This window comes from Anabrus simplex, chromosome 2, assembly GCF_040414725.1.
Source record: "Anabrus simplex isolate iqAnaSimp1 chromosome 2, ASM4041472v1, whole genome shotgun sequence".
NCBI lineage: Eukaryota > Metazoa > Arthropoda > Insecta > Orthoptera > Tettigoniidae > Anabrus > Anabrus simplex.
In genome coordinates this window covers 638,418,165-638,433,215 of record NC_090266.1, presented here as the reverse complement: position 1 = coordinate 638,433,215, position 15,051 = coordinate 638,418,165, and the positions used below count along the sequence as shown (strand labels likewise).

Genomic DNA, 15,051 nt, shown 5'->3' with positions numbered 1-15,051 from the left:
AAGCCACTGTTTTCCTCTAATAAATGAAATAAGTTAACTGCTTATGAACTTTTGTAAATAAGATTGTGATTTATTCAATGCCTGCTGGGCTGAGTGGCTCAGTCCAGTGGTATTTGAAGGTGCTCAAATACGTCAGCCACGTGTCGGTGGCACGTAAAAGAATTCCTGCGGGCCTAAATTCTGGCACCTAGGAGTCTCCGAAATCTGTAAAAGTATATAGTGGGACGTAAAGCCATTATTATTATTATTATTATTATTATTATTATTATTATTATTATTATTATTATTATTATTACTATTATTCAGTGCCAGGTTTTCTTGTTATTAGTATTGGCAATAGCTTGCACTAGAAATAAATAAATTAGAGGTAATTATTGAAATAGAATTTAATGACATAATACTAACAACAACAATAATAAACTTGGTGGGTTCGATTCCAACTCAGTCCGGTGGTATTTGAAGGTGGTCAAGTAGACCTACGTCAGCCTCGTGTCGGTAGATTTACTGGCACGTAAAATAACGCCTGCTGCACTCAATTCCGGCACCTCGGCGACTCAGAAAACCGTAAAAGTAGTAATGGAACGTAAAGCCAATAAAATTATTGTACAATAATAACAACAACAATAACAATAATAATATATTGCACATATCAGTATCTTATGGCATTTCCATGCCTATGGATTTCTCATAAATACGTTGTTTAATAGCATTACAACAAATGGTTCTCTTTTCTACACTGTTAACACACAACAATAAATCTTTTTTTTTTTGGATATCCTTCGCCGCTACTCTAATTACTCAAAGTCTTCCAACACTGTTTCATCACAGTCTTTTTCTTCCTCACAATGTCTACTTATTGCCAGCCCCGTGGTGTAGGGATAGCATGCCTGCCTCTTACCCGGAGGCCCCGGGTTCGATTCCCGGCCAGGTCAGGGATTTTTACCTGGAACTGAGGGCTGGTTCGAGGTCCACTCAGCCTACGTGATTAGGATAGAGGAGCTATCTGACGGTGAGATAGCGATCCTGGTCTAGAAAGCCAAGAATAACGACCATACGACAACCTCGTAATCTGCAGGCCTTCGGGCTGAGCAGTGGTCGCTTTGTAGGCCAAGGCCCTTCAAGAGCTGTAGTGCCATGTTTTTTTGTCTACTTATTGTCATAGTTGCCACAAGTTATCTTTCATTCTTCTAGTATAACTGTATTAGAAATGTGAACTATAAGGTGGTAAAATTATCAGAATAGGGTTAGTTATACTGCTTAAAAACGAATACATTTTAATTTTTAAAAATATCATTAAATTCCAGTGGACAAGAAGTTTCTATAAATCTTCCCGTACATCTAAGCATTCCGATTCTGCTATGATACACGACCTTCATCAGAAAAAGTACTCCATAAACTCATCACTAATGGCTTTCGCCTCTTGAGAATTCCGATGTGGTTTGTTTGCCAAGGGCTCCATGCCTTATCTGCTTGGATCACTCCTCGCCATGCACATTTCCGGGATAATTCGTGAGATGCTAGGTTGAGAAACTCGAGACAAGTACCGGTACATCAAAAGTATAGCTGTCACCAGCCAGTCAATGTCGAGCGAGGAATTGTTGCATTGGTTGCCTTGATGGAATAGCGTTTGAAGCTGGCGACAAGTCTCCACAAGTGACGCATGCTACACCCGGCAACACATGTAGCATACCACATCTTTTCTGCCCCACTGACAACAAGCCGCATGTTACAAAGAGCAACATTTGTTGCCAGCCGCATGCTCCATGTCGCCCAAATGTTGCCTCAGTGGAATCCCGCCTTAAGGTATGTACAGTGTAAATTTTTGAAGCGGAGGGTACTGATATATTGCGCTGCTTGTGAAATGAGGGAGAAGGAAATGTAACTGGATACTTAACAGCAGAAAGGTGCAAAGTGCAAAATTTACGAACAGAAGTTATAACAAAAAAACTGTCCATAGTGCAGTGTTTTGATTATTTATTCCTCAAATGTTTCTAAGTTATAAAGGAGAGTTTTGTCTCGTACATTATTGGCCATTTCATGACACAGTTGGAATTGTTTGCTACTGAAGGCAATTCAAACATCGATGTTCATGAAAGGTGCAAAGTCCCGTCAAACTTTTCTAGGTGTTATGTCCTCATTCACCACAGATCTGCATGTACACTCAGCACAAAAATTAGGGGAACAGGATTTTAATGCTGTGTAGAATCTCGACATATGGATTTGTGAAAAGAAACACATATTGCTGAAGGAACTGCATGCTTTATTTAAGTGGCAACAACAAAACAGTCGTCATGCATTTAACCATTCACCACAATTTGCCACACAACAGATGAACTACCACAATCACAATGTAAAGTTCTTGCTGAACAGTCTGCATATCCAAGCGATAGTTGTCTAAAACCATGTTGCACTTCCTAGCTTCAATTACAACTGCACACCTGCATGACTTGCTGCATGTGCAACGTTGGATGACTGCCTGTGGAATGGCGTCCCACTCCTTAACTAGTGCTACATTGAGGTCGTGTAATGTTTGTGCAGAATTTTCACGCTGCTGAATCCGTCTCTGAAATACATCCCATAAGTGCTCCAGTGGATTTAGGTCAGGGCTCCTTGCACGCCACTCCATCACAGAGATGTGTAATCGCTGGAGTTGATCTCTGGTATCTCGTGCAGTATGGGCTGTCGCATTGTCATGCATCAGCAAGAAATAAGTCCCTACACCAAGAGCAGCAGGAGCAATATGGTCGTTCACGATGTCCCTGATGTACACCGCAGCATTCAGATGGCCAGATACCACCACAAGATCCGTACGATTATCAATCATGATCCCTCCCTACACCATGACCGATCCACCACCATGTCTGTTCACTTCTTGCATAAGACCTTCAACGAATCACTGTCTTCGTCGTCTCCACACGCGTTGGCGGCCATCCAGTCCGTTTAAGGTAAGGTAAACCTGGACTCATTCGTAAACTTTACCTGACGCCAGTGTCTCAGTTGCCAGTGACGATATTCTTTGGCAAATGCAAGACGAGTTCTGCGGTGTTCCCTAGTGAGGCAGGTTACACGAGCAGGTTTTCTAGAGCGTATGTTACCCTCTCTTAATTGACAGCGTACAGTCTGAACACACAGCTGAACACCAGACGCTCTTGTAAGGTCACTTCACAGTTCCCTGGCACTGCTGGAGCACTGGTGTAGTGCTGATAACCATAGGAATCTGTCTTGTTCAGCTGTACTTTTCCGTTTGCAACCTTTTCGACAGCGTCTAAAATACCCTTCTGTCTCTGCATAACGATGGCAGAGCCTATGCACAACGGATGGAGACAATGAGTTCGTTAGCCAGATACCACACTGTTCTCCCTTCTTGAAGGAGGGCAACAGCTCGTGACACTTCCACTTCGCTTAGATGCCTCATGCTGACTGTCTCATACTCTAATAATGAGTATTAACGTCAGCAATAGTGTGGCGAGAGTGGTTCGTCTACTGCGGACTACTTTGTATTGAGACCTGACGGGACTGGAAGCATGTTTATGTTAAATAGGTTAACCTTTATGCAATTAAATCGCCGTGACTGCATTACTGTGGTGTGTAGCAATTCGTATAAACCTGTACATATTTCATGCTCCACGAAATAAACTTTTACAGCATGTCAAACATTTGTTCCCCTAATTTTTGTGCCGAGTGTAATATTGGTTATGCTCATTCCCTTCCAGGTAAGGGATCATAGCCTTTTTTTAAAATCATCTTTAAGTCACAAGTCTTGCAAGTATCTTTCCTAAATCTTTGGAAGGAAAGATTGGTAAACTCTTTCAGAAAGACTCTGCGATAAGAACTGGAACTGATGTTACTTTCAGGAAACATCTTTTGAAAGTGGGAGTACAATCTTGCAATATTTAGGTCAGGACTGGGGTATTCCTTGTTTGATCTTGCTCGGCTTTAATGGTTAACTCCCCGAGGAAAGCCATTTATGTGGCTGCTTTACAGTCATTTTGGCATCGTCACTATATATTGAGTGACCGTGTCTTGGTCTGTGGTCAGTGAATGTTGTATCTCCGAGTTTTTCTTATTAAGTAATTCCAGCCTTTTCTTTCCAACTGCAAAAATATCCATGAAAGTGTTTTTACACACTGCAACAAGACCACCTTTGGCATTTGGAATAGAATACTGAACTATTCCCTGCCGGCGACTTTCAGAGGGATTATCATAGGTTCCATGCTGACGATGCTGTACTGGTGTGACATTAAGAAGACCCATCAGAAAGGTTACTGGTGTTGGGTAGTCTTGCTTATAGAATTCAGAAAACAAATCTATTTTTAATGCAGGCGCCAGCTCCCTGCACCTTAATCTACAGTTGTATTGTACCTACAAGAAAGAACAAGAACATCAGCTTGTTTACTGTAGAGTATACTGGAGATATGTACACATTCAACAGCTATCATATTATTCATATTTCATAGCCAGGGATGGGCTTAAAATCGTACCTGTGGTGAGGAAACATTCTTAGCTGGCGTAACTTGTTTGTGTGTGTTTCATAGGTTAAACCTTTCATCTTCAATATTTTCTGTTCTCCTCTTATTAATGTTCCACTACCATTCTTCCTCTGTCTCCAAGCCATGTGGCTTTCATCTGCCATAACCTAAAATATGCACATCACATATGTACACAATGGTTCCATACATAATACTTAATTTGTATCACAATGATATATGACATAATATTATACAATAGTTATACACACACCTTATCATTTGAAGAGCAATGAGTCACAAAACAGGAGTGAATGACAGTCTATGCATACACGTATCAGGCAGCCCACCAAACACAAAGGAAAAAAAAAAATGAATGGCACATGGCACCATTCTTATGAAATCAACAGAGAACTTAGAACTACTGCCATCTAATGGTGGTATTTCTATCCACTTTGAGTTCTCAGCGAACATAGCCCTTGTCACAGGTAATGCTCCTCGGTATCTTGCACCTTTCAAACCACTTATCACATTTTTCATGAATTTGGCACTTTGCACCTTTCTACTGTTAAGTATCAAATTGTATATTGTGAGTGCTGTTAGAATATTTCGATAATCTTTAATCCCCTCAGGAAACAGCAAGCAACATGGAGGTTGAGGACACGCCCTCTTCACTTACCTCGCCACACTCGCCAACTTACACACATCAGTACAACACCAGGCGGAGATTCGAAGCAACGGCTGGGAGACTACTCCCGAGAAAAGTAGGGCAAGAGCGACACATCCAAGATTAGGGTAAGTCTACAGAGATCTAAACAGCTTAAATTTTTATCAACAGCCTAAATTATAGACTTATGTTCCTATCCTCCTTTTTCCGGTTACAGATCAGGTTGCAAACCACCAACCGCCTAATAAGCACAGTCAAATGCAAAACATCCGCACTTTTTTATCTGATGAAGTGTCAAATTTTACTGCAAACATCACCAGTTTTCTTCATGTGTACATTACTCAGAATTTTTTAAACAAGACAACTCTACAAGACAGAGAAATTTTATTTTTCTTAGTAGATCTGAGATTGCATGCTACATGAGAATTATATTTTATTGGATATCTTATCACAAGTGTTTTAGGCAATAAATTTTTTATCTAAGACTAGATGGACTTAATGTAATTTACTTCCCCCCATCACCCCCCATTCCCTTCAAGCCTTAACAAAGTCAAAGTGTTTTTATAGTGTTGTGAATGTTTTAGGACTAATATGAGAAGAATACGTTTTTATACCCTTTAATGATATCACCTAAACATGTTGTAGCTGATGATGTTTAATTACTAAACAAAACATGTACTACTGAAATGTAAAATTGCCTAAGGCAAAAAATATATTGTACCGATTAAGTGGATTCTTTGGTTTACTTCACTTTGTTGTATCACCGAGCACGGTAATACAATGGTGCAGCTGACAGCATTTGTAGCCTTTCTTGTGGCTGGAAATGAGTGACCGACAGCCTCGGCAATTACCTTGAAAGTTCCTAATCTGTTTAATATGTGTTCATAGCAGTGTAACAGTCATTTGGGTTAGATACAACTTCTCTTATAGACAAATTCAATTAGTGTGGTTTTATTCTCTTCCCTGATCTAATTCCTACCTTAAATAACTGTTCTAAAAGACAATCGGTGGCATAAAATGTGCCTGTACACCTACGTATATTTCAAAATTCAGGGAGTAACGAGCATTTGAGCAACAAAACTGATTACAGTGCACAGTATGTGACCGTATGTATGTATGTATGTATGTATGTATGTATGTATGTATGTATGTAAAATCATGATATTTTGAAAAGAAAAGACATTTTAAGGCAAGGTTCTCCAGTGTCGTGTTTTCTCTGTGTGGGTTACGAGACACTAAATATATGACAGTTAAGAAATTAGAAGAAATTTTTGGGGTACAATAGCTCTGCAATTTCATTACTGGCTTCATACCATGGCAAATTATGGTTCAGAAGATAGTCCATGGATATAAAATTCTTAACATTAAAGAGCTTCCTTCGGATTTTCAGGTTTAATGTAATACTTAAGGTCCTATAGGTTACAATTGGCTAATTGAATACTTTGATCAGAGACGCTTGTTTGCTTACTTTGGATATTATTTTGACATTACAGTTTTATAATCTGAACAAGTATCACTCCAAACATGCCATAAATATCTTTCAATACTGCATAACCTATAAATTTTAAAACCAAATTTCTGAGAACAGATTAACATGCTTAAGTAAAGACATGCACACGCATAACCCCCTCTTCTTGATTAACTTATGTACTATATATTCATGAAGGATACTTACGATTAGTATGCTCAATTACTATCCTGTTGCCACATTTTAAGATGAATACATACTTATGATAAAAATAACATACCTACTTCAAACTTGTAATAGACACATTAAATAGTATGTAAAATATTTTAACACTGAAGTAAAAATTTTAGTTCCAATTTTAACATGCTCTATACAAAAATATGTTTTTTATACCCATAAGAAAGAGGTTGCAGTGTATTTTTTAAGAAGCATCAAAAAAAAAAATACAAGAAGAACTAGCCCACCATCATGCCACATAGAAAAGTAATAAAAGTACATACCTTTATTAGCTTATACAGAAAAGATAAATAGGATATTAGAAGATCAAAGCAGCCTTGCTTAGTTTCTTGAACAGTTACAAGTTCTCCAATGGCACCTGAAGAGAAATGTTCACTGCAGCCTATATGACTGAGGTTCTCAGGAACACTTTGTAGATATGGAAAGATCTTCAAGGCAAGAATGCTAGATCTGATTCTCAGTACATCACAGTCCAATATTCTGAGACAGTCTGGGTTCAAGAGGACACTCAAAACGTCAACACAATATCCAAGAACTTTGGTTGGCACACGTGTACAGGTCTTCAAGCTGAAAATTATTTTAAAGATTTCTACTTCAATCCTTAAAAAGTTCTATTTTTCTTCTGAATGAAAGCAACACAACTTAAATCCCATAAATAAAAAACAGCTGAACCTGTCCATAGTAGATATTTAAGGTATCCCCTCTTCACATTGTATGGATCTAAATAACCTTGGACACCTCTCACATGAAGAGTTTTGGAGTTCTCAATATGTGAATGGTTTCACTTCAAAAATGAAGCTTTAAGATATAAGAATATAATGGTATAAAAGTGTAGACATGATAATAAGCTTTTGAGCTTTTGCCATGTCAGAAACTAAGGTGAAATTCTTTGTTTCATAGATAATTTCCCTCCGCATCTTCACAAGAAAATCTCGTCTGTTTATGAGCAAGGCTTCTCTAATACTGAAGGTTTGAATTTAAGAATCCTTTACCGTTGGTCTACAGTAGAGGTACTCTCTGTTATCACTAGATGGCCCACTGTGCACTAGGCCTTCGGAGTGGGAGATGATGACACCATTTTAGCTCCAATTAAGATGTTAGGTTTGATTTCATGAAGTCTCTGCTATCACCACTTGTGCATAGTTTCAGCGATCTGATGCATTCCAGCAGACCTGTGATTACTTAAATTCTCAAGTTTATAGACACAGATTGATTGATAACCTTTCAATTCCTCTTTATTCTGGGATCCCTAAATCTTTTTCCAACACTTTGAAACATCCTACAAAGCATAACTGCTCAGCTCTCTCTCAGTTTCAGATGCGACATTGCATGGCATGAATGCATGATAGGTTGCAGTTTGAATGAAAGTGAAGTAATTGACCTTTTAAATAAATTAGATGATAATTTTATCACACCAAACTCCACTAAGCGAGGAGAGGTCTGCCACACAGTTAAACACCTCAAATTACAAGTTCTTCTTTCTCATGAAATATCCATCCCATAAACTGGGGAGTTTTCAACCAATGGTTTGAAAATAATCTTGGCTACATTTCAGTAAGAGTGGATTTTTAGAAAGGTTGCCATGTTTCATAACTTTTGCACTTGAATCGCCCCATTCTGCTGGTCTGAATCACTGAGGGAAGAAAAGCAAACCCTACCAATGAATGTGCAATATGCAGGTTAAAAAGATGTTTGGTATGACCAAGGTATCTTAGTGCACATGTATGTTACAACTGTACTACTACAGAGTCAGGTAGGCAGTTTCTGTATACACAGACAATTTTCAAAAGGGTACCACATTATTTACCATAGATCAACCAGAAAGGTACCAGAAATGTCATTAGTAACAATATTTTATTAATGATATTGCCATTGCAGAAAGATATGCAGAAAACTAAAAATGAATTCCTGAATTATGTTTAACTCGTAATAGTCATGATCCTGATAGGTGGCTGAAGTTGTAAGAGTTAGAAATAGGTCAATAGTGAACAACTCAAATATTGGAGTTTGAATTTATAACATGTTTTTCAACACTGAAAATGAAAACCTACAACCCGTTTTCCAGTCTTTGACCGGGTCAGGGATGTGATGAATGAACCATATATAGGCTATTAGTACGATGGGGTCACCACTTCAAAAGTGATTTATTAATGACTGATAGATGCTATGAAATGAGAATGGAGAGTGTTGCTGGAATGAAAGATGACAGGAAAAACCAGAGTACCTGGAGAAAAACCTGTCCTGCCTCTGTTTTGTCCAACACAAATCTCACATGGAGTGACCGGGATTTGAACCACGGTATCTAGCGGTGAGAGGCCGACGCACTGCCGTCTGAGCCATCCACTAAGTAATGAAAATAGATACAAACATTTCCCCACAAAATCACCATATGGAACACTAATTCTGGGAGGAATTGAATATTAAACTGTCAGTGGGCAAGAAACAAGCTCATGGTACTGCTTAACCAACCAATCAATACTGATCTGCATTTAGGGCAGTCACCCAGGTGGCAGATTCCCTATCTGTTGTTTTCCTAGCCTTTTCCTAAATGATTTCAAAGAAATTGGGAATTTATTGAACATCTCCCTTGGTAAGGAGATACTGAAGAGGACATTCAACTCAGAAGAGAATAATGATAATAAGATCTTACATCAATGATGTAGCTCACTATAAAACAAAAAATGTAAGGTCAGAATTAACACAGAAACCAAGGAAGCCAAGACATTGTAAAGTAGTTATTATTCCAGAAAACCATAATCTCTTTTCAAAATATATATATAATTAGTAATCTTTGGTTGGAAAATGCCATTTTTTGTTTATTTTATACTGTATTTTGACAGGCAATAATAATTTTCTGGAAAACCAGAAGTCACTAGCTGGAGAACTGAGCATTTGCCGTAAGTATGACATTTAGATAGAATTGAGAGGATTATCTGTGTATTCATAACTGTATTGCATGGCTTTCTAGAGACTTTCCAGCGCACTGAAGAGTGCTGTTGACGTTACCATCATGTAGTTGAAGGATCAGGCTAACACATGCGGCTGAAATAAAAAAATTTAAAAAAGTGTTTTTCACCAGTTCACAACTTTTTCTTGTCCTGTAAAATCCTGCTGCGCAACTTAAGGTTTCCTCAGGAGCGTCACATATGTGCATCACCACAATATCTCAGGAACCACCAGACCAATGAGATCGAATATTGACAGAGATTCCTCTTAGGTACTACGTAAGAGCTAAGAAATTCTTGAAAAATTCCACCACTAAGGGGGATAAAATACACACAAAAATGGAGAATGTTTTGGAGCAGCAATACTGCGTAAGATAATTCAAGATCTCTTGCTGGGACTTTATCTGTGTTGTGGCACAGTTAGACCATGTTTTGAGGTGAGTTGGCAACTCTGCTCCTGATTTGTTCTGTTTGTCCAAAGTGAAGAGTTCTGTGTGTTTGGTACCACAAAGATATTATAATCCAATACTCAAATATGTGTTATTTAAATATGCCTGAAATATTAAACCATCACAACCAAAACCTGCATTACTCAAACACATACACACACACAGCAAACAGAAAGCATAACAAAGAACTCACTACTAAAAAAAAAACACACAGCAGAAAGCAGTTCATTTTAATCAAACTTTCACAAAACCATTCTTTACTAATCAACTATGCCCAAGAATGCACAACTAAAATAATGGAATACACTACAAGGAAAAACATTCTAGATCACAAGTCACTCAGAGTCACTGTTAAATAAAATCATCAATTAGTCCAATCATGTAATAATTTATCAACACTGTGATTACATCAGATCAAAATTACTTCCCCTTCGAAAACACTACATCACAACTGAACGACTCCCAATGTGCTCACAAGTTAGAATTTAGTAGCTGAAGTACTTTTACAATGCATTCAACATATATCAAAATCTAATGTATGCTGATGATCTTATTTCTACACATAAGCCAGCAACTCTGCCACATGCTTAACATGCCTTTACTTCTATTCAAAAGTAACACTCAACAATCTCCACTATTATTCACTCACATCAACAGACTTCACAAAAAATCTATAACATAAAGCACAATATTACTTGAACAGAACCATCAGGTTCCTAGACTTATCACAAAAGACAGCAACCAAAAACATAAGTTCAAAATAAACAGAAAGTCAGTTAGGTTTGTCACCTTGATCTGCAACACTTATCACCTGACAACACAACACAAACACTGCATTCAAAGAGTTATACAGACTAAACACAACACCCTCCATAAAAGATTACATTAAGTACTACACACTACACTAACTACGAGTTGCTAATGGTTACAACCACCTAATTGATAACCTCTAACATAAACAATACAGAGCATGCAATAAAAATTAATTTAAAATTACTCCCACCCGTTCTAGATAAAATAAGGAGACAAAAGACACATAACACACTACTATTTAAATGCACACATACAGAAGCATATCAAAATTGAAGTAATGGAAAGGAAATCAAGTCATATAAAGGAAAGCAGGAACGTATATAGTAACAGACAATAAGAACATTACAAAAGGACAAGGACAATCTCCACATCTTCAAATACTGCTATTTCTAAATATACGAGTCCTTTCCTCATCGATCCGGATTCTTCCATGTCAAATTCTTCCCCAACCCCAATGAGCTCCTTTCTGCTTCACATCAGGAGGGCATGCTTCAACACACATTGAGGGGCCATCTTGACTGATCTTGGCTTGATGTGGGAAGTGCAGGATAAAAAGGAAGGTCTTTATCTTTCGGTCTCTTCGGTTTTTCTATGGAAACCCAGCTTCACAACAAAGAACACCATCCTTAAAAGAATTCCACACAGAAACAATATCAAGCACGCAGACATATGTAACTTATGAAGCGTTTACAAACTTTAATGCTGTGAGTGTCCCAAATCTTATTTTGGACAAGTTGCAATTTCAAAGCCAGATAATGTACAGGTTTCAGTATGCAGTTTAATGAACAACCTGCTTCTATTTCCAGTACATGTATTGTACCATTAGTATTGTCTTTATCTTTTCCCATACCGCTGCCAAACCTTTTAAATTATTAAATATAGAAATACGGGTGAATATCATCATACCATACTACAACACCAAAAGCTGCATCTGGTGAGGCCATTTTAAAGCCCCAGAGACCACTCAAAGGGATGAGCAAAATAAGGAGGAAATTTTGCATGGAATTTCCTTAACGTGTCCTAATACATATCACATCGTAATTACCTAAATAGCTGTCATATCCTCCTGAAACTGCAATGACATCTAAAGCAATATATGTGGCTATTACTAGGAAAGTTGAACTACCATACATATAGGCTATTATTACAATGGCGTTACCACTCTCAGAAGCATTTCGGAGCTACTGCCAGCAATTCTTCAGGCCGCTCACTAACATGGAGAATAGATGCCTTCTGTAGCTGCTCCAGTGGAGGACAGATTCTACAATTGTTGGCTTGCCACATCTACCGTCTCTGCTGTACCAAAGCCCACTTTCTATGACTTTGATATCTTCACTCATACACTGAGCTGGGACCCATACCAGGTAGTACATATCAAGTTAGTGTGCCGTGGAACTCACACAGATATGATCGCCACTCCCTGAGAGTGGGAGCATGGCAAAGATAAAGTGATAACTTTTCTCAATATAATAAAAGCAAATGATAGTGTGCTCAGGGAAATAATGGCAAGAAAGGGAGTTGACAAAAGAAATAATGGAAATTCGAGATGCAATGTATGGCAAATAGGATAGGAGGGTTTAGTAATATTACTGGACTAAGATAGGGAAGCGTGCTGCCACCAATATAGTACATAATGGTAACGGATGAAAATTGCTGCTGATATTGCAGTGTGGGGAATGGACACCAAGGAATCACAGAAAATGGACATACTGGATGAGAAAATTGTGAAATAAGTATGAAATTCAGTATGGAGAAGAGCAAGACAATGATGGTAAGAGGTGACAGAATACAGAAATATAATAAACCATAAATACTGGGTGGTTAGAAACTTGAAACTGTTGACAGCTTGAAATATCTAGGAAGCAAGCTAATGCAAAATGCAAGGTTGGATTGAGAGATTAACAAAAGGTGGAACAGGCAAATGCATTCTACCAGAATGTATGGAATCCAGTTTGGAAGGAGGTACTAAAGAAATGTAAGGATGGGATGTACAGTTGTACTATATTGGCATATGGAAGTGGAGACTTGGGAAGTGACAAGAAGAGAGAAGAGTAAAATTCAAGCCAGTAAAATGATGTTCCTACGATGTGCGATAGAACTGACAAGACAATAAAGATATCAGAGAGACAAGTTGAATGACAACTGAGAACAATATACTTAGGATGCTTTGGACATGTGAACAGAATGAAGATGGAAAAGATACCTAAACAGATGATGGGGGCTAAGTTCGAAGGAAAGAGAGCAAGAGGTGAACCAAGAGCACGATGGCTGGAATTCCCCCCCCCCCCCCCCCCCCCCAAGTTGATTTAAGTCGCACCGACACAGATAGGTCTCATGGAGACAATGGGATAGAAAAAGGATAGGAGCAGGAAGGAAGCAGCTGTGGCCTAAATTAAGGTACAGCCCCAGCATTTGCCTGGTGTGAAAATGGGAAACATGGAAAACCCTCTTCAGGGCCGCCGACAGTGGGATTTGAACCCACTATCTCCCAAATGCAAGCTTACAGCTGCGCACCCCTAACTGCAAGACCAACTCGCTCGGTGGCTGGATTTGATCAAGATCAGTGTAACAGGAAGAAACCTGGAAAGGAACAGAAGAAGAATGGTGGAAAGTATCATAAAAGACACAAACCAGCTGCAGCTGGATAAGGGGAAATGATAAGTCATGATGACCACTGAAAAGTATGGTGGGTAAACTCCTTAAAAAATAATGATAATTTTCAAACCCGAAGTGAATTTTGAATAAATCTATACATCAAAAAGTCACTTTGCTAAGAATTCTTTTGTTTTCTATGTTAGATTGGGAATAAAGTGCAAGAAAAACATTAAGGACAACTTCAATTTATTTTAGAAGAAACCCCTGTACTATAGTTTTAATGGTCTCTTTTATAGCCCTGAATAAAAGCCGATGGTAGCAGCACAGCAAATTAAACTGAACCGGGCATTCATTACAACTCACTCCACAATCAGTTGTGATCCGTCATTAAGTTACAGGTGATGTATACGGGAGAGAGAATTTCTAACAGAGTTTAAGAGAATCCTTACTCTCACGTATTTTGCTTTATTCATCTGCAACGTTCTTTCAACCAGTTTGTTGTTTTGTCTTGTGGTGTGACGTGTTCAGTGCATTAAAACTGCTAAGACCGGGCGAGTTGGCCATGCAGTTAGGGGCACGCAGCTATGAGCTTGCATCCAGGAGATAGTGGGTTTGAATCTCACTGCCGGCAGCCCTGAAGATGGTTTTCCGTGGCTTCCCATTTTCACACCAGGCATATGCTGGGGCTGTACCTTAATTAAGGCCACAGCTGCTTCCTTCCCACTCTTAGCCCTTTCCTATCCAATTGTCGCCATAAGACCTGTCTGTGTCAGTGCGACATAAAGCCACTACCAAAAAAAAGTCTTAAGGCTTTTCTTTATTTACAACCTTCACAGTGGTGTTAATTTTTCGTTCTCTCTCTTTAACATTTTAACTTGAATATTTATTAAATTGACAGTGAACTATGGAAGACTGGCGAGTTGAGAGTTGGCTGTGCATAGCTGTGGGCTTGTAATGGGGAGATGGTGGATTCAAGCTCCACTATTGGCAGCCCTGGATATGTTTTTCCATGGTTTTCCCCATTTTCATGCCAGGCAAATGCTGGGATTGTACCTTAATTAGCACCACAGATGCTTCCTACCCTATGCTATCATCGCTGAAAACCTATCCTAGTTAGCGTTCAATTAAACAAGTAAAAAGGAAAGTGAAGCACATAAAATATGGAATACTAGTAGGCTATGTGGGAAGGAAAGATAACAGTGTTTAAAGCTTGCGACCATTTCCTTAAAACCATGAATATAAGTAATAAATGAGGGAAGCTTCCAGAGCTACAGTGTTCTGAAAGAAGAATAGGACTAGGAAGAACAAAAAGAGAGCACTTTAAGAACACTTGAGAAAGTAAAACAAAAAAGGAAAGGGAAACAAAACAATTATAGCAAATCAAGATATGAATGTTATTTAAGAAAGTGTG

The 15,051-nt window shown here is 38.5% G+C and overlaps 1 protein-coding gene across 1 annotated transcript in view; it reads right to left on the bottom strand.

Moving 5' to 3' along the window:
* Positions 1 to 15,051, bottom strand: part of Nup188 (nuclear pore complex protein Nup188) — a 752,879-nt gene that overhangs the window by 446,785 nt on the left and 291,043 nt on the right. Inside the window, exon 10 of the mRNA XM_067139287.2 lies at positions 7,102 to 7,405. Within this exon, the coding sequence (XP_066995388.2) occupies positions 7,102 to 7,405 (304 nt within the window). The remainder of the gene's footprint in view (positions 1 to 7,101; positions 7,406 to 15,051) is intronic.